We start from the raw sequence: 21,294 nt of genomic DNA, 5'->3' as shown, positions 1-21,294 counted from the left end.
TGAACAGACGCTCAGGCATTTCTCCCCGACAGGACCGGGAGCTGTGTGTTTACACACACAGCTCCCGGTCCTCGCTTTGTAACGAGCGATTGCGGGTGCCCGTCGGTGATCGCACAAGCCGGGAACGCGCGTCGGGATCAGGGACGAGCGGGGGGCGTGTGCCTCCGGCGGCGCGCACGTGCCCCTAGTGGCCGCTTTGCAGGCTCTCAGGCAGGGGAGATAAGGGGAGTATAACGGCGGCGGCTGGTTGGCAAGTAGTTAAATTAAACAGTTTACAGATATAGAGTTCCAGAAACTAGTGAGAGTGACAGAGGAATGAACTTCATTGGAGAAGTGAAGAGGTAATGGAAGCCCTTAACTTACAGTAAGCTTTCCATACTCCACATCATCCAAAAAATTTTAGTAAACTCATTGAAGTTTTTAAATAAAGATGGGTAAAAAATAAAGCAGAAATAGGAAAATGATGGGTAAATTCCTTACTAATAGCCCCATATTATGTAAAAACTACCTCTAGGCAACCACAAGGACTGTCACCCTATCAAATTTTATATTATGGGCACCCAAAACAGGGCTATATTTCCCCCAACAGTTACAAGTTTTTTACTCTACGTTGCTGGAATATGTTCAAAATTTGCAAAGAAACAAAGTGCAGAAAGGTGTTTACAACACTATCCCTGACTCTGTTTCAGGTGTTCACAGAATCCAATCAGGTGATTGGGTGGTGATCAAACGACATGTCAGAAAGCAATTGAAATTGAGTGCTTCTGACAACAGGTTCTGCTATAAAGTTGGAAGCCCCACCTAGGTTCACACCAGTCATTGTGAGAAAATCTTGAAATATTGATATAATTTAAAATAAAAATTATGTTTCTTTTTCTGATGTCTGTACGAATTGAGGCATTGGAAAAATAACACCGTTTCCCAAATGCTGAAATTAAATGCAACCAATAGCAATGTTAGTAACTGCTGGGTATGTTTGCATATACAACCCAAACGGGAATGATACCTATGATAGCAGTGCCTTTTAAATTCACTGGTCTTAACAGGACCAGAATAAATGGTTCATAGACAGTCTCCATAGAACAAATCATTAACTCTGAGTGTTTCCAAACACACAGACACCCCACAGATTTGTCTGAACATTACATGCCTATGTAACAGGAGAATTGTTGAATTACCTGTCAACTGTAAATAGGCACCACATCCCTTAATTAAAGAATAAATATAGAGGAATTAAACAGGATTTTTAAGGTGCAAAAAAAAAAAAAAAAAATATGAGGATTTATATAAAAAATAAATACATTTTATTATACAAAAATAGAAAAGATATAAAAATCCATCATATAATCAGTAGAGTTTCATAAATGCATACAAACAATTCTCTCAACATGTTTTGCCATTTAATTTGTCTTCTTTAGGAGTTTGTCACGCACTACTGAAACATAAATTAGGAAAATCACATAATGTAAACACAAAAATACAAAGATAAATAAATTCGAAAAAACACAATGATGTATAAATGATGACCAGATCATACCCGCAGGCATCCTGATTATGACATTGATTATGATCTGGTCATCATTTATACATTGTTTTTTTTTTTTTTTTTTTTTATCTTTGTATTTTTGTGAATACATTATGCGATTTTCCTAATTTATGTTTCAGTAGTGCATGACAAACTACTGAAGAAGCCAAATTAAATGGCGAAACATGCCGAGAAAATTGTCTGTATGCATTTATGAAACTCTATTGATTATATGATGGATTTGTATATCTTTTCTATTTTTGTATAATACATTTTTTTTTTTATATATATAAATCCTTGTATTTTTTTGCACCTTAAAAATCCTGTTTAATTCCTCTATATTTATACTAAATTTACACAGTTGGGCAATTCAAACTGTACTGGAACTAAGATTATAATTTATTCAGTTCATCAATATTATTATTTCCCAAATCCCAACTTAAATTGAGCCCTTTACAGTACTAATTGCTCAAAGTTTCCAATCTTGGTTATCTGCAATTCCATGCTATTGCATGTAGTTTTATAGGTGCAGGAATACCGTCTATATGTAGAGGATTTTATTTTATATGTGGAGATAAAGCTTATACCTGGCTTCCAACAAATGTGACAAGGACATGTTATATTGGAAAGTTATTACAGAAAATGTTTAGATGAGATAATTACACTTACCACCACTGATATTGGTGTAATAAATTATGAAATTTAGAAAATAAGTATTATAGTATAAATTGACATTTGTGTAAGGTTTTCAAACTGTTATATATACACATATATATATATATATATATATATATATATATATATATATATATATATATATATATCAGATAATGAGGACATTATTAAGGGACATCTTGCTAAGATAAGAGAACTACAAAATGAGTCCATATATATTGCTAAAGATGGATGGAACCCCTTTAAGGGCTAGGGGGTTTCCATTACTTCTTATATGGGATAGCAACAGGTTTACAGAAAATAGGAGTTTACAGTGGAATATTTCTGCTTCTCATACTTATTGTTTACATTTGACTGTGTGTCTATGCAGTTACATGCTGTACCAACAGATGCTCTACCTCCCCCAATGAATTGGTTATTTGGGGAAAGCTATGGGAGAAATAAGACACCATCATTCTGCGCCAATGCAGCGGGAGCTACCAGCAGTTGGCTAAATATAATGTGGAGAAGATTGGTGTTAAATAAAAAAAGGTGGAAAAAGACGAAGACCTTCACTGTATTGTTCATTTAAGCAAAAATGGAAGAATAGGCTTCTCGTACAGAGACTGACGTTTCCTACAATGTTTTATCTCTCTCTCTCCTTCTTGCTTCTCAAGGTTTTAGTTTCACAACTTTTAGAGATAGCTGCTGACATATGAAATGTGACATTATTCTGTTCTCTGAACTTTAATAACATCTCACACCATCCCCTTTCTCAGCTTGGGTATAAAATAAGATGTAGCAAATAAACTTTAGAACAGATGCTTTAACAGAATCCGGTGGCCAGTCTGTTTCTGTTATATCTGTTCTCTGCAATTACATTATTAGTTTTGTTTTCATTGTCTCAACCAGAAAAATCCATAACAACGCGCTAAATCTCACTCACCTGAGCAAAATCAGAACTGCTGGTTGATATGGTTAGCCCCATTTATCAGAACCTCAGAGAAAAGCCTAAAGTCTATAAAATAAGGAGCTTACCTGAAGTAGACTTTTTGTGTTTGGGGTCTTTTCCCTTTTCTTGACTTTTGTCAGAAAATAACATTTTAGGAATCTGAAAAAAACAACACCATTACATCATCATGTCTCATTCCTGTTCTATATATTCAGTTTATAAATCTTCTCTACATATGCCCTCATATACAATGTTAGCTTTATTTAAAGTCCTTACACCTTTGAGAGGCAATGCCACACTATAAAACCTTTGCAGCAAAGTACACACCTGTAAAGAAGAAATTGAAATTGAATACTTACCTCTTCTGTCCTGCTCAATACTACTCTGTTGCAGAGAACAGATCCCCCAAAGTCCCCCAAAGTCTTTTAAAGCGGGAGTTCACCCATAAAACAATTTTTCCCCTTAGATGGATGCTAGATGGATGCTCGTTTTGTCTAGGGGAATCGGCTAGTTGTTTTAAAATATGAGCAGTACTTACCGTTTTCGAGATGCAACTTCTCCGTCGCTTCCGGGTATGGGTCTTCGGGAGCGGGCGTTCCTTCTTGAGTGACAGTCTTCCGAGAGGCTTCCGACGGTCGCATCCATCGCGTCACTAGTAGCCGAAAGAAGCCGAACGCCGGGGCGGCTCTATACTGCGCCTGCGCACCGACGTTCGGCTTCTTTCGGAAAATCGTGACGCGATGGATGCGACCGTCGGAAGCCTCTCGGAAGACTGTCAATCAAAATAGGAACGCCCAGTCCCGCAGCCCATACCCGGAAGCGGCGGAGAAGATGCATCTCGTAAACGGTAAGTACGGATCATATTTTAAAACAACTAGCCGATTCCCCTAGACAAAACGAGCATCCATCTAAGGGGAAAAAGTGTTATGTACGGATGAACCCCCGCTTTAAAGAGGAAGTAACATTTATCTATAGTCAAGGCTTCCCTATAGGCAGAGCTGCACGATTCTGGCTAAAATGAGAATCACATTTTTTTTGCTTAGGTTAAAGATCACGATTCTTGTGGTGTAACCTCAGCTTTCACATTATACAAAAAAATTAGGCTAACTTTACAGTTTAGTGTTATTTAAATTCATTGAAGTCTATTTTTTCCCGAAAATACTGCGTTTGAAAGACTGCTGCGCAAATACAGTGTGACATAAAATATTGCAATAACCGCCATTTTATTCTCCAGGGCAGGGATTTGCAATTAGCAGACCTTCAGCTGTTGCAAAACTACAAGTGCCATCATGCCTATGAGTGTCATGTTTGTGCCTGTCAGAGTCTTGCTATGCCACATGGAACTTGTAGTTCTGGAACAGCTGGAGGTCCGCTAATTGCATGTCTCTGCTCTAGTCTCTGCAAAAAATATATATATAATGATTGTGGGTTCCAAGTAATTTTCTAGCAAAAAACAGATTTTAACGACCATTTTTCATGTCATGGAAAAAATTTTTTTTCTCGATGTGATTCTTGTCAAGCCTGCCTTGCACACACGATCGTGAAAACAAAAAAAAATGCTCGAGCAAAGCGCGGCAACGTACAAGTACGACGGCACTATAAAGGGGATGTTACATTCGATTGGCGCCACCCTTTGGGCTGATTATGCAAATTTCCCTTCTCATAACTTGCTTCTGAGCATGCGCGTTTTTTTCACTGTCGTTAAAGCCTACACACGACCGTTTTTCACAACGCGAAATACAACGACCTGAAAAACGACGCGAAAAAATAGAGCATGTTCTAGATTTTTTAATGCCCATTTTTACGTTGAAAAAAATGCTCTGGAGCCTACACACAATCGTTTTTATTGACCAATTTAAAAAATTTAATTTTTCACATCATGAAAAACAGTCATGTGTATGCGGCATAAGTGTCAGAAAAAAAGAAGGTTTAGTGGTTAAACTGACCTCATCTACAGACAGAGGTTCATTCCTTTGATCTAAAAGAACATCATGTTACAATGTTTCGCTTTATCTCGCCTGAGCGATGTTGTGATAAAGTTGGCAGACTACCTTTTTTTTTTTTTTTTTTTGACAGCCGTCAGCTTCAAGTCGTGCGACATGAGAAATTAAAGTGAATGAGAGCCTTCTTGATGCACACTACTGAAGTCGCTCCGACTTCAGAAAAGGTTCCTGTACTACTTCAAGGCAACTTCTAGGCAACTTGTACCCATTGATTTCAATGGAAGTTGCCTCCAAAGTCGGATCAGTGTCTTAACTGAAGCAACTTTGCAGAAAGAGAAAATAGTTTTCTCAGGAAAAAAAAACTCCCTCCCACAGAGCCGATTATTGTATGATTGGCCACTGGCAAAGTTGCCTGTCCTGGAGGCTACTCGAAGTTGACTCGCAAAGTCGTGGCCACTTTCATGTGGCTGTAGTGTGAACCGACACCACAACTTCTGTTGTTGTTTTTTTATGTAGTTTCTGGCAGAGTCTAAACAAGAAATCTTGCGTGGCCAAAGAGTTCCAGTTTAGGAAGGAGTACATTGAGATTGTGCTTGCACAATTGACAGTTCTTTTGTTTTTATGGCCTGCTTGAGTGGAAAGGGTTCAACTAAGTCCTCAAGGAACTCTTCATGTCCAACAGGAATATGGTGCAATGCCACACACTACAGCATACTTAGCTTACCTTCTTCATGCTTCTGTCAGACCAGCCTTCCATCCACTGCACAGAACATTTCTTGTACAGAGCTGGATTACTTTCACAGTTTATGGTGAAATTAATGTTTGTACAATCCATGATGAGGACAATATGCAGATTTTGTTGAACCTCTGAAACAAAGAACAACCAAAACATATTAGGGAAGGTCTATAACTTTCGCACAACACAGCATCGAACAACCTCTGTATTTGCTGCATAGTGATTGCACAAAAAAAATTGTTTTTATGGGGACAAATATGGTTACTGCTACTGATGAAGTATGAGGACCAACTTGGAATAAGTAAGGACTCCACGGCTGACAACCAAGTGACTGTTCCTCCCACCTGATCAGGTCAGGAAACCCACATTTGATTTCCGCCAGACATATCTTGTGGTGTTGAGGCAAAATAATTACATTTTAGTCTCATCCAACCAACTTAGAAACGCACCTTGAAGATTCTGGGGCCACATGGAAAAGGTGTTCTGGTCAAATGAGACTAAAATTATTATTTGGCCTCAACACCAAACAATATGTCTGCTGGAAATCCAATACAGCTCACTATCCAAATAACACCATTCCTACAGTAAAGCATGGATATGGTAATATCCTATTATGAGTGTGTTTTTCTCTGCAGCAGGGACTTGAGCACTTTTCGTACCCATTTTTATAATTTTTTTCACACAATAGAGCCTTCTTTTGGTGGCAATCGCCACAGGGTTTTTATTTTTTGGGTAAACAAACAAAAACAATTTCATAGTTTGTTATAAAACTTTGCAAGCAGGCAATTTTTCTCCTTCTTTGATGTGCGCTGATGAGGCTGCACTGATGAGCACTGATAAGGTGTGGGCACTGATGAGGCTGCACTGGTGGGCACTACTGATAGGCGGCACTGGTGGGCATTGCTTAGCAGTGCTGATATGCACTGGTAGGTGGAACTGGTGGGCACTGCTTAGCAGCAGGGGATCTGGAGTGTGTGGGACCGATGTTCCGTTTACTCCAGATGGTAAACCGGCTTTTTTTTTCTCCTCATGCTGTCAATGTGAGGAGAAAAAAGCCATTTACCGGCTCTGTTCACATCACATGATCAGCTGTCATTAGCTGACAGCTGATCAAGTGGCAAGGGGGCTGGGAACCATTGAAAATCTGTGGAATGACTTAAAGACTGCAGTCCACAAACGGTCACCATCAAATGAAACTGAACTTGAGCAGTTCTGCAAAGAAGAGTGGGCAAATATTGCAAAGTCTAGATGTGCAAAGTTAGTAGAGCCATATTCCAACAGACTAAAGGCTGTAATTAAAGAAAAAGGTGGCTCAACAAAATACTGAAAAAAAGGGGGTGATCTTTTTTCCCAATTCAGTGATTCCGTTTTTTACTTTTTTTTTTCTGACATGTTGGTGTAAATATCTTTTACTTGGCTGTTATAAGTTGTACTAGTAAATAGAGCTGGAGAAAACAAAAACTGTGTCTGTTCTCATTTTGGGTTGCAAAGCAACAACATGTGATTATTTTAAAGGGGGCGATTATTTTCTATACCCACTGTAGATAGAGAGATAGAGAGAGATGGAGATAGAGAGAGAGACTGGTTATTTGGTTATGTATGTCACACTATTTTACTCTGAGATACAGATGGAAGGGTTAGAGGTGGTAGTTTCACTCTTGTATTTTTCTTATCTTTACCAGAATGCCAAGATTTGCTTTACAGAAGTATTTTTTATAGTTTCTCCCATTTACCTTATTTCCCTTCCCCTTGTTTGATTTTCCTTCAACACCAATTAACTTCTGGATCTGATGAAACAGCTGACGCTGTGAAACGCGTAATCCTATTGGCCGGCACGGACCTGCACGTCACTTCCGGCGCGACGACGGCACGCTGCGCTCCACGGTGAAGCGCACGCCGCATCCTCTGTGGCTCTCCGGTGTTTGTGTTCCCTGACACCGATCTCCAACGATTTGCTACAGCTTACACTCTGGATGCCCGCCAGCCAAGACTACTGCAGGACTCCAGGCACATATCCATTTGCTGATCGCCTACATCTCCCCATTCTGGTCTCTTTTCTACTTCCTGTTTGTGAGTAGGCACTCTGTATATGTATATTTATTTTACTCCAGCTATTAAATTTGGGCTTACTGCACTCAGATTGGCGCACTCTGTCTTTTCTTTTTGATTGTTTCAGAGCAATGCTTCTGCTTTAAGGTGCTGCCGCTAAGTGTTTCCCACAGCCACTTGTACCATATTCCATTGATCCAGGACTTTCATGGACACTTTTATTATTGGACTCTAGTATTAGAATTTTATATACCTCAGTTTATTCACTGGTTGCTCTGCTGGATCGTGCGCCACATATCCGTTTTTTTGCATACCAATTAACTTCCGCCTGGTTGTGTTTCCTACATTTGTATACACTTTCTGACTGCACAGGTTACAGGTGAAACTCGAAAATTTTTAATATCGTGCAAAAAATTGTTTATTTCACCAATGCAATTTAAAAGGTGAAATATAAGAGATAGACTCGTTACATGCAAAGCAAGATAGTTCAAGTCGTGATTTGTCATAATTGTGATGATTATGGCTTACAGCTCATGAAAACCCCAAATCTACAATCTCAGGAAATTAGAATATTGTGAAAAGGTGCAATATTCTAGGCTCAAAGTGTCCCATTCTAATCAGCTAATTAAGCCATAACACCTGCAAAGAATTCCTGAGCCTTTAAATGGTCTCTCAGTCTGATTCAGTAGGAATCACAATCATGGGAAAGACTGCCGACCTGACAGTTGTACAGAAAACCATCATTGGCACCCTCCATAAGGAGGGAAAGCCTCAAAAGGTAATTGCAAAAGAAGTTGGATGTTCCCAAAGTGCTGTATCAAAGCACATTAATAGAAAGTTATGTGGAAGGGAAAAGTGTGGAAGAAAAAGGTGCACAAGCAGCAGGGATGACCGCAGCCTGGAGAGGATTGTCAAGAAAATGCCATTCAAAAGTGTTGGACTTTCACAAGGAGTGGACTGAGGCTGGAGGCAGTGCATCAAGAGCCACCACACACCTGGACATGGGCTTCAAATGTCGAATTCCTCTGTCAAGCCACTCCTGAATAACAAACAACGTCAGAAGCGTCTTACCTGGACTAAAGAAAAACACACCTGGTCTGTTGCTCAGTGGTCCAAAGTCCTCTTTTCTGATGAGAACAAATTTGGAACCAAGGACCCAGAGTATGGAGGAAGAATGGAGAGGCACACACTGCAAGATGCTTGAAGTCCAGTGTGAAGTTTTCACAGTCTGTGTTAATTTGGGGATCCATGTCATCTGCTGGTGTTGATCCACTGTGCTTCATTAAGTCCAGGGTCAACACAGCCGTCTACCAGGAGATTTTGGAGCACTTCATGCTTTCTTCAGCCGACAAGCTCTATGGGGATACTGACTTAATTTTCCAGCAGGACTTGGCACCTGCCCACACTGCCAAAAGCACCAAAACCTGGTTCAATGACCGTGGGAATACTGTGCTTCATTAGCCAGCAAACTCGCCTGACCTGAACCCCATAGAGAATCTATAGGGCATTGCTAAGACAAAGGTGAGAGACATAAGACCGAACAATGCAGTAGAGCTTAAGGCCGCTATTGAAGCATCTTGGTCTTCCATAACACCTCAGCAGTGCCACAGGCTGATGGCTTCCATGCCACGCCACATTGAGGCAGTAATTTCTGCAAAAGGGGCCCAAACCAAGTACTGAGTACATATGCATGCTTATAATTTTCAGAGGTCCGATATTGTTCTATGTACAATCCTTGTTTTATTGATTGCATGCAATATTCAAATTTCCTGAGATTGTGGATTTGGGGTTTTCATGAGCTGTAAGCCATAATTATCACAATTATGACAAATCACGGTTTGAACCATCTTGCTTTGCATGTAATGAGTCTATCTCATATATTAGTTTCACCTTTTAAGTTGCATTAGTAAAATAAATTAACTTTTGCACAATATTCAAATTTTTCGAGTTTCACCCATAGATGCTGCTGGCAGATCTTTTGTTTGTTGCGTGCTGGATTGCACAATTTGGTCTTTTTGTTCCCTCTGCCTTCAAATCCAACCAATGTTTGGAATTGAAAAGATATGAGATTGGGGCTTCTTAGCCCATCATATGAACTCTATAAGCTAGAATGCAGCCATACATGGGTTAAGACATTTCTGATGTAAACACAAGTGCAGCGTATTGGCACATGCAAAAAAAAAATGAGGCTGCCATTGCTGAACTCTCCTTCTGAGAATGCTTGCCATTTGGCGGTCATGCTAATGCTTTGGCTTTAATACTGTCCGAATTTCTTATCCTGAACAAGTATAGAGTCCCACAAACCCCTCTCCTCTTTCAATATGTATTAGGGATGGAGGTACATGTACCGGCATAGTCATGGCCTCATATAAAGTCCCAAACTTTCTTTCTTTTCAAGTATAGAGATAAGAAATTCTGGCATTTTTCTGCCATCCATTTAAAGCTTGCATGTCCTGGGTCTCAGATTAAAAAGTACATAAGTCATCCCCCATACTTCCTTCATGACAGAATCCCTGTCACAGGTTTTCAAACAGCAGACATTTGCTAAAGACGTTTTATGTCCGTAAGCAGACAACTCAAAGCTGATAAGTCGGCTTTTAAAGGTTGCTGTCAGGACAAATCATCAACTAACAATTTAAAGCTCCTGGGGCACTTCATCTCTACCCACCTGCCAAGGTCAAGAGTCTTGTTCTTGTCATGGTCACCATTTACATGACAAAGAAGGTGTGGAAGTAGACTCGCTTTGGTTTTATAATACCTACATCAGGGATGAAGCCAGGAAATCTAAACAGAACATCTCACTGCTAAAATCCTCAAGTTTAATAAGCAAGTGAATATTTCAACACACTTGCATGCAAACAAAATATACATTGCTGTAGAATGTTATTGTGTACCTACACATTTTAAGGTGTAACGTGCTGTTGGTCTGCTACTTAATTAGAAAAGGCACATCTGTGCCATTTGTCTACACTGACATGGTTGATCTTGGAAACAAAATTAAACTGGAGACAAGTCCGCTGTCAGACACTGTGACTGCATCTGAGATGTAACATGAATGTCAGCCTGCCAGATGCTGACCACATTCCTTTAGAACCAGTGCAGTGCTTCACAAAGTGATCATGTGTTAGTATTTTGTATGTGTGTGAAACTGAACTTAATACACTTCTTAGGGCTTTGTATCAGGAAACACTTGGCAAGCCTGAGCAACCTATGAATACTGTATTTCACTAGTCAAACTTACTGTAGGTAAAATAGGAAAACACTGGTCCAGTAAAGCCATCTTCTGATGCCTGGTCTTTCAGTGGAGACAATAGCGGTTCCAGTTCCTCTGTAGTATATAAACCAGGAACCTCACCTATGCAACAGAAAATATACATTGGAACAAAGTATACCAAACAGAATGAAAGTGAATATCATTTATAAAAATCACACAAATATCAAAGCTTGAGCACCAGAAATGTATGTTATATTGAGTGTTTTTTGTGACTACAACTATAAAAAAAAAAAAACATTACATCAGATCAAGTAATAAACAGCCTTAAACCCGCAGTGCCGGCCGGTCGCCTGCAGGTAAACCTGTTCCTGTGGGTAGGTAAGTTGGGGAGTGACGTTTCCACGCCATTCAGCCCTATGCCGTTTCGCAAAAATTTGCGTCTTCCAGGAGCACGCAAATTTTTGCGAAACGACGCAAATTTTTGCGAAACGACTGTTTTCACATGGGTGTTCCAACTCTTGAGTCTATCATAATTTTTTTATAACATCTCCACTGGTGTCTTTCTTGGACTTTTTGGTTTACACAACATTTATTTGCTTCACGTAACCATACAGTGTTTAGTTCACTGGACTATTATATTAATAATTTTTGTATTTTATTCACTTATATTTACTCACTTAATTGTACTAAGTGACAATTATTCACTATTCTTGTTCATATGTTGGTGCAGACTGACTATAGTTAGCGCAACCTATATTTTTCCAATTAAAAATCAACGGGCGCACGAAAATCGGCTATTGCTGCAGCCCACTATTGGTGCAAAATACGAACGAAAAGTCTTGGATAAGATTTTCGAAATATTTTTTTTTCGAAATTTTCGACCTATGTATGGCCTGCCTAAGTCTAAACCTTGACTTTTAAACTGTGGCAACCCTCCTTATTTGTAAAAAACGATCACACATGACATGACTAACACAGGGATGTCTTCAGAAAAACATGGAGGTGCTGTCCATACTTTTGTTTCCGAGACTTCAGGCCTGCTGTCATATGTCCATGCAATGCAACCGCATTTCATGCATCATTTTCCCAATGCTACTTGGCTGATAAAAAAACACAATTTTGACAGGCTATTTAAGAAAGGCAGTGCCATTCTTCTATTATGCCAGTTTTCATGAAATAGTCCCAATAAAATATATGACTAAAAGCTTGTGGACATTTAAACATGAGCTTGTTGGACAATCTTCCAAATCCATAGGTATCAATATAGAGTGCACCCCCTCTGCCTCGTTTCAGCTAGAATAGCCTCCGCTATTCGGAGAAGGATTTCCACAAGATTTTGTAATGTGCCTTTTAGAATTTTTGCCAATGGCTTTATGCCAAGGGGAACAAGCCATGCTGGAACACAAAAGGGCCTTTACCAAACAGTTGCCACAAAGTTGAAAGTGCACAATTGTCCAAAATGCCTCCGTATGCTGTAGCACTAAAGCAGGGGGTCTGAAACTGGTGGTTCTCCAGCTGTTGTGGAACTACAAGTCCCATCATGCCTCTGTCCGAGGGAGTCATGCTTGTCAGCCTTGCAATGTCTCACGGGACTTGTAGTTTCGCAACAGCTGGGGGGCCACCAGTTTGAGACCCCTGCGACTACAGCCTAACTGAATAAAAAAATAAAAAAAACATTTTTATATAATGTAATTTACCAATTATTAGATATGGTAGGTGTTTTTTTTGTTTTGTTTTTTTCAAGCTTTTACGCCTTTATTTTCTTCTGGTGATCAATGGGTAACATATATCCGGATCACCAGATAATACAATAATGTATGTTACAGGACAGACTGTATATGCCATTTTTTATTTTGGTCATAGCGCCCTTCACTGAAAACAACTTGACTTGACAACATAAAATTACAGGGGCAGTCACATACTTTTGGCCATATATTAGGTGTGATAGCTAGGTGTCCAAATATGCTATGTATATTTACACATTATGGTGGACAGTACAAATTGAAGCATCCTATTAAAAAATATGTATTCCCAACTTGATATGTGTCTACTGTACCATGTACTTGTATAAGAAATTATCCTGTTCTCTTTGTATTTCGTCCTGTGTGTGAAATCCCTGGTGATCTTGCCAGCCCCCCTCTGTTTCCCTATTAAAAACTGACCACATCAAGCATGAGAGCATCTGGCAACCTATAACATGTCTGGTGGATGAGCCCACTACTCCAACCCTTTTGGAAATAGGTCCACAGCATAATATCTCAGGTGACCACATATACTCTGGATTACTGTCCAGCACAATTCCTATTATATCACACCCCTCTTTCTCACAAAACCTACTTTAAGTCACTTGTGATGCACATAGTGAACGCTGCTAAGCTTTGCATCCCAGTGCATTTGGGCAAGACCCATGCACCATCAGTGTCAGAATAATTCACTTGCATACATAAAATTATGAAAATGAAAGTTGACTAGTGTTACAAATGATTCTCCCTATAAATTCCCAAAAACCTGGGCCTGCTGGCTTTATTATGAGTGATAATTAAAAACATCAGCTTGGCTTACCCACCTAGTCACGGATAATGCCTGGAGACACTAATGTCTGCCAGGCCCCTTCCCTCATGGAGTCCCTCGTCTCTGTAGTAGGCTTCCCTCAGGCTTGAAGAGCTGGAACACTGTGGCCCCTTGCTGGGGGGTTTAGCAGGGCACATATGGTCCCCACCCCCTAACTTTTCCGGCTTCATGCTGGGTTCCAGTAGGGATACAGATGGACTCCAGCTCTATACTGTCCTCCATCTCTCCCCCCTTTCTTTCACTAGACCTCAACTACTAGGACCCTCAGCTGATGGGTGGCCAGCTAGGCCTTTGATTATAGCTCTTACACAATGAATATACCTTCCAGGGCCTACCTCCCTCCCCGCGTCCTCTCATGCCCTTTCCTATTCTTCCAGGAGTGTGATGGCAGACATTGTCTCCTCATTTCACTCCACCTCTTCCCGTAGATCATTGCATCAGCTACCTTTGACCATACTTCTTAAAGGGGAAGAGAGACCTTGATTCATTGTTTGATTTACATTCTCTTATTATCTAATTAGTAAATGTTTTTCTGCTCTCGGCACTGGGACATTCAATTGTACGGTATATCTTTAACTTTGTATTTTGGAACTTGATATTTTGGATCTGTGTTGTTAGGTGAACACATGCCTACTCTCTGTACAACAAATATTTTCAAAACAAATGTTTTTGAGAGCAAAAAAAAGCATAAGAGCACAGCATGGTCAGTTCTCTAGCTGTTCTGATAACTCTGCTGTCCGCCAATGATCAGACTTGTCCTGACACCCCCCTCACACAGACCTTCACTGGAAAGATCAGTATGCTGCCATTTCTCATTCCCTAGCTTTCTGAGCTCCATATGCAGCTGGAAACAGAGGGTATGTGGAAAAAAAATATTTAAAATGTTTTGTTTTATCTATACACAAATGTTTCACCTTTCATTTCTATTTTAAACTGAATGGGCTGTTTTACGAGGTGAGGGTTTACAAATACTTTGATATCCAAGTCACATCACTCTTTCTGGCAGATACCAGGAGTGCCTGCTTTGGCCTATCTCACACTACTCTCTCTTCAATCAGCTTTAACAGTCTAGTTATAAGTATTCACCCCATCACCTTTCATATTGCATGCACGTGAATGGCTTGGGTAGGTAATTAAAACAAAGTGAGCCTGCCACAAGCCTAATTCAGCAGCTGTTAACTTCACAAGAACATGATGCTTAGCAAAATGAAACTCACACAGCTGTTGCTCCGATTCCACTACCATCCATTTAAAAAAAAGACGGTCATAAAACAAAATATCTGTCTTCTAACCACCATTGTCTTACAACCTGCACACTGATTCCATGGCAATCACCTCGCTATCAGTGATGACAAACAGAAGTTTTATTGCCCTGGAATTCGCATACAGTTCACCATCACAACAGGTGTTAAACTTGCTAACAGATTCCCTATAAAATTCTAATTTAGGCGGATATGAAATGCACAAATTAATACAGCTTTGTATTCATTTATACAACATTAAATGTGTTTTCCAAATGAAAGCAGTGAATGAATCCCCCCCCTTGTAATGTAAGTACAAAAAAGGTCAGGCTGGGAGAGGGAGAAGCAGCACAAGAAGCCAATCAGGTTTGCTGCAGTGCTCAAGTGCTAACAAGGAACATGCTGATAGTGGTGAGAGCCCCTTCTCTCCTTATCCTTTCACCGTCTAACTACAGCCTGGTGGAGGGACAAAACCTGTATGTGTTACTCAACTGCAGTAAAGGAAAAATAGGATTTTTGTACTCACCGTAAAATCCTTTTCTCTGAAGTTCATGGACGGACACAGTTCCTTTATTCTTGACAGTAGGGTTATATGCCATCTTATCAGGAGAGGACTAGGCAGACATGTTAAACAGTTAAAAACATGTAACAGCAAGGCTGAACAGTACCGCCCATGGGGCGGTCTCTCTGTTTATAACCCCGCACCCTGCATCTAGCAGCTTAGTTTGTCAAAAAGCAGTACAAACATAAAATGGACGGGTGGGTGCTGTGTCCATCCATGAACTTGAGAGAAAAGGATTTTACGGCGAGTACAAAAATCCTAATTTCTCTTTCGTTCATGGACGGACACAGTTTCTTTATTCTTCACAGTAAGCAGTGTAAAAAAAAACGAGTGGTGGGAACAGCAAGCAAACAAACTTCCACCCAAAATGTCAAAGCGTCTCAACGGAGGAGCTGCAACCTTAAACAGCCGCCTGCAAAACTTTGCGGCCGAAGCAAGCATCTGCAGATGCATGCACATCAACCTTGTAAAACTTAGTGAAAGTGTGAACGGACGACCAGGTCGCTGCCTTACACACCTGTGAGACAGACGCTTGATTTCGGAAGGCCCAGGAGGCACCCATTGCCCTAGTCGAATGCGCCGGGGAGGCGCCCGCCCTTTTAGGGCATAAGCCTGAATCACGATCTGTCTGATCCACTGAGAAATGGTGGCCGACGAGACCGCCAGGCCTTTCTTTGGACCAATCACTGATACAAACAGTGAGTCCGACCTCCGAAACAGAGCCGTAGCAGACAGATACACCCGCAAAGCCCGGACCACGTCCAAGGAATGCAAAGCAACCTCTTTGGGGTGCGACGGCCGAGGACACAAGGATGGAAGCACAATGTCCTCATTTAGATGAAAAGCCTAAAAAAAACCTTTGAAAGAAACGAAGACTGCGGGCGTAGCACTGCTTTATCCTTGTGGAGGATCAAGTAGGGAGACTTGCAAGACAAGGACGCCAGTTCAGAAACCCTCCTGACTGATGTAATAGCCACCAGAAAGGCTACTTTCTGAGAGAGCGTCAAAAGGGGAATCTTTCTGAAGTTCTCAAAATGAGGTTTCTGAAGTACCGAGAGCACCAGATTCAAATGCCATGGAGGTAGTGGTGGACGAACCGGAGGGGCCACATGTCGAACCCCTTGCACAAATGTGCTCACCAGTGGATGAGCCAAGGTTCGTTGAAAGAAAACAGCTGAGGCTGAAATCTGTCCCTTAACCTCTTGACCACTGGGCACTTAAACCCCCTTCCTGACCAGACCAATTTTCAGCTTTCGGTGCTCTCACAATTTGAATGACAATTACTCCGTCATACAACATTGTACCCATTTGAAATTTGTGTCCTTTTTTTCACACAAATAGAGCTTTCTTTTGGTGGTATTAGATCACCTCTGGGTTTTTTATTTTTTGCGCTATAAAAGAAAAACGACCGAAAATTCTGTAAAAAACAAAAAAAACAAACTTGTTTCTGTCATATTCGCAGGTTATTTCTCACACACAGCATATGCATACCACGAATGACACCCCAAAACACATTCTGCTATTCCTCCCGAGTATGGCGATACCCCATGTGTGCAACTTTTACACGGCGTGGCCACATACAGAGGCCCAACATGCAGGGAGCGCCATCAGGCGTTCTGGAGCACCCAGGCCAATTCTGACATTTCTCTCCTACATGGAAAAATCACAATTTATTTGCTAGAAAATTACATAGAACCCCAAAACATTATATATGCGGAGTATTTGGGTATGGCGGAGTATTTGGGTATGGCGGAGTATTTGGGTATGGCGGAGTATTGGGGTATGGCGGAGTATTGGGGTATGGCGGAGTATTGGGGTATGGCGGAGTATTGGGGTATGGCGGAGTATTTGGGTATGGCGGAGTATTGGGGTATGGCGGAGTATTGGGGTATGGCGGAGTATTGGGGTATGGCGGAGTATTGGGGTATGGCGGAGTATTGGGGTATGGCGGAGTATTGGGGTATGGCGGAGTATTGGGGTATGGCGGAGTATTGGGGTATGGCGGAGTATTCGGGTATGGCGGAGTATTGGGGTATGGCGGAGTATTTGGGCATGGCGGAGTATTTGGGCATGGCGGAGTATTTGGGCATGGCGGAGTATTTGGGCATGGCGGAGTATTTGGGCATGGCAGAGTATTTGGGCATGGCAGAGTATTTGGGCATGGCAGAGTATTTGGGCATGGCAGAGTATTTGGGCATGGCAGAGTATTTGGGCATGGCAGAGTATTTGGGCATGGCAGAGTATTGTGCAGGGAGGGTGTGGTAGAGATTTTTCAACTCCATATTTCTAAGGTTTGTAGGAAATTTGTATGTCGTTCTTTTACAAGGTTTTTTACTAATGTGATTTGGGTCTGTCTTTAGATTACTCTGTGAGCTGAGGAGCATGTTTTTGACCATATGTCAGCATATGGATGTTACCTCAATGGGGGGGGGGATGTGATAGGAAATGCCCCCTCATTGTATTGAAAGAATTTTCTGTCATCTCCTATCTGATTACAGACAAGGCATCTCCATAAGCCAGGGGTCCTGTGATATGCAAAGTGTGGAACTGGATGAGATAGTGCTCACACTAGAAGTTTTGTTGTTGATAAATATGCAAACTCCAAGACAGTCCCTATGTCAAGAGGATGTGATAACAGGGGGATGCACACTGGGGGGTCCTTTTGTGTCATTCTGAAAAGAAACATAAGTCATCCAATCGTATCCGCGGGAAACTTGAGTTTTGGCAGGGAGGAAAATGCAGGCTCAGGGGTATAAAAAAACAGTCAAGTCAGCTTGACAATAGTTCAGTGTATGATGCCTTGACCAAGCAGACTGAAGCATGATGAAGGAGCTGACCTAAAAGACTGGTGATGTAATCTCTCTCTCTCTCTCTGTCTGTCTCTCTGTCTCCCTCTCTCTCCCTCTGTCTCTCTCTCTCCCTCTGTCTCTCTCTCTGTGTCTCTCTCTCTCTCTCTGTCTCTCTGTCTCCCTCTGTCTCTCTCTCTCCCTCTCTCCCTCTCTCTTTCTCTCTCACTCTCTCTCTCTCACTCTCTCTCTCTCTCCCTCTCTCTCCGTCTCTCTCTACCAATTAGCATTACTTATTGTTGACTTCTCTATAGCCATAAATGTATGTTGTATCAGCATTCAGCAATATCCTCTCTGTTTTTAACAAGTGATATCCTTTATGTTATAGTTGTAAATATTAGAATAATGCAAGTTTCTTCTCTGTATCAATAAATGTAATACTTTTCTCTTTTTCGCAGCGCTATTCTTTGTTTTAATTTTTATATAGACAAAAAGATTTTTATAGCTTATCTTAATTATTCACGTGCGATATTAATATTTCTCTGATTATTGATTATGTACGTGCGTTATTAATTTTTCTATGACAAGATGGTGCCCCGTGTGAGGAGGGTTTAAAGTTTGGATAGATATGATTTATTGTATGGTAGACAGAACTGGTTTAGGTCTATTTTGTTTTAACCTGTCTGAATACCTAACAAACTTACTCTTCAGAACTTAACCTTTTCTTTTTGTCTATGCGAATGTGTTTATGAGACTGATTTTGAATAATGTAGATATATATATAGAATGAAATTGTAGCAGGGATTTCTGTTTGGAATCTTGGAGACAGTGGCCCAGGTTCAGAAAGGACTTAAAACGGCGCAACGCCAGGTGCGCAGCCGTGGGTCCTAATCCGAGCCGTCGTATCTATGCGCATGATTCTTAGAATCGCTCACGCATAGATATCCATAAGATCCGACAGGCGCAGGTCTCTTACACCGTCGGATCGTAACTGCATATTATTTTATTTTTATTTATTTTTTTCCTGACCACTAGGTGGCGCTTCCGTCGAATTCCGCGTTGAGTATGCAAATTAGCTAGATACGCGAATTCCCGAAAGTACGCCCGGCCGACGCAGTAAAGTTGCGTTAGGCTCTTCCCGGCGTATAGTTGCCCCTGGTATATGAAGCATAAGTATGGCTGTCGTTCCCGCGTCGAAATTTGAAAAAGTTACGTAGTTTGCGTAAGTCGTCCGTGAATGGGGCTGGACGTCATCTACGTTCACGTCAAAATCAATGACGTCCTTGCGGCATACTTTGGAGCAATGTACACTGGGAAATTCCACGGACGGCGCATGCGCCGTTCGGCAAAAACGTCTATTACGTCGAGTCACAGTAGATTTTAAAAAAAAACACGCCCCCTGATCCAAATTTAAATTAGGCGGGCTTGCGCCGGCTGATTTGCGCTACACCGCCGCAACTTACGGAGCTAGTGCTTTGAGAATACAGCGCTTGCCCGTCTGGGTTGCAGAGGCGTAGCGTAGAGCGGATACGTTACACCCGCACAAATTTACCCCGCTGACTGTGAATCTGGGCCTGTGTGCGTCTATGCAGTTGACCCTTTGAATGAGATTAGGCCAATCTTTGTGAGTGAAACACACCTATGCTTTTGTAAATAAACAGTGGGGCGATGGCGCCGCTATAATGATTAATATTCAATAAGGTGTGGGTGTAGTGGTTATTAAACCTGTGTGACTCAGTTGGTGAACCTACACCAATAGTTGGTGTCTAAGAAACCTCCACGTTAGTAGGAGAAATAGATGAATGAATAAAGTCAGGACCCTGTGCAGGCCAGCAAAGAGAAGTGACTTGTGATAAAAAAAAAAAACATTTAAAATTAGAAATAAAGCAGTTCAAATGAATATCCAGGTTGAGGCCTCTAGGAACTAGAGGCCCCAACCTGTGTATCCAACGGGTCTCATTTTGTGAGACCTGGATCTTTTTGTTACCCCCCGCCAGTGGTCTTCAATAATGTCAGCCCCATAGAACGTGAGGCAAGATGGATCCTTATGATGTTTTTCCTCAAAATGTCTAGAGAGACTATGTCTTGGGAATCCATTACGTATGTTTTGGATGTGCTCACGTGCTCTTACACGTAAGGGTCTGGTGGTACGGCCCACATACTGGAGTCAGCAGCGGCACTCTATGACGTAGGTCACAGGGGTGCTATTACAAGTAATACGTTATTTTATCTGGAATTCTCTATTATGTACAGGGGACTTGAATGTTGTTTTTCTCAGAGGCTGGGGTTTATTTGTTTTGCACGGTGGGCATCTCTGGCATCCGTGGAGTCCTTCAGGTTCTGGACAGGTGTTCGCTTCCCTGGGGGGATCGAGTGCATTGTGGACGGGGTGTGTTAGTGGTGTTGGTGCTCTGCGGTGGGTGAGTCTGGGTCGTGATGGCAATACCGCTACTAAAGTTCTGTGCTCTCTGAAAATGGGCCAATACTTTTTGAAGATCTTTTCCAATTGTTGGTATTGGTTGCTGTATACTGTGATAAAGGCCAGATCCATAGTAGGTGCTTAATGAAGCTTTTTCTTGTTCAGCAAAGCTTCCCTATCCATCTCACAAATGTTAATTTTCAGTTGTTGTCAGCACCTATGCTTTTGGGCTGCGTTTCCACTGGTGCAACTCCAATGTGGCCTGATTCAAGGTGCGATTTGGAAATGCAGCTTTAGTGCGACTGCGGTGTGGCTTTGAATGCGTTTTTTTTTATCCAGAAGTCGCATCAAAATGGTGCAGGTACCTTTATCGGTCGCTGCAGCATTGAGCCACATAGATTGGAATGGGTGCTATTGAAATCAATGGGCTGCGATTTGTAATGCGACTTTGGGTCCAACGTCGCATGGCAAATCACATCGGTGGAAACGGAAACTAAAATCACACTGAATTATCTGGATGTATGTGAATCTATTCCTCTGTTTAAACAAATAACTGGGGATGGTAAGCGGTGTAATAAGATCTGTAAACACTGACTATATTGTAACTGCTAAAAATCATTATTAGGTAAGCGTCAGTTAAAT

General features: G+C 41.3%; 1 protein-coding gene across 1 annotated transcript in view; it reads right to left on the bottom strand.

Annotated features, from left to right (window-relative positions):
- DYNC2H1 (dynein cytoplasmic 2 heavy chain 1) overlaps positions 1-21,294 on the bottom strand; it is a 613,609-nt gene that overhangs the window by 378,321 nt on the left and 213,994 nt on the right. The window contains exons 52-54 of the mRNA XM_040339316.1: positions 11,101-11,214; positions 5,799-5,941; positions 3,218-3,290 (exon numbers count right to left, since the gene is read on the bottom strand). Of these exons, the coding sequence (XP_040195250.1) occupies positions 3,218-3,290; positions 5,799-5,941; positions 11,101-11,214 (330 nt within the window). The remainder of the gene's footprint in view (positions 1-3,217; positions 3,291-5,798; positions 5,942-11,100; positions 11,215-21,294) is intronic.

The sequence above is a fragment of the Rana temporaria genome, chromosome 2 (assembly GCF_905171775.1).
Source record: "Rana temporaria chromosome 2, aRanTem1.1, whole genome shotgun sequence".
Lineage (NCBI taxonomy): Eukaryota > Metazoa > Chordata > Amphibia > Anura > Ranidae > Rana > Rana temporaria.
This window is presented reverse-complemented; position numbering and strand designations above follow the sequence as displayed.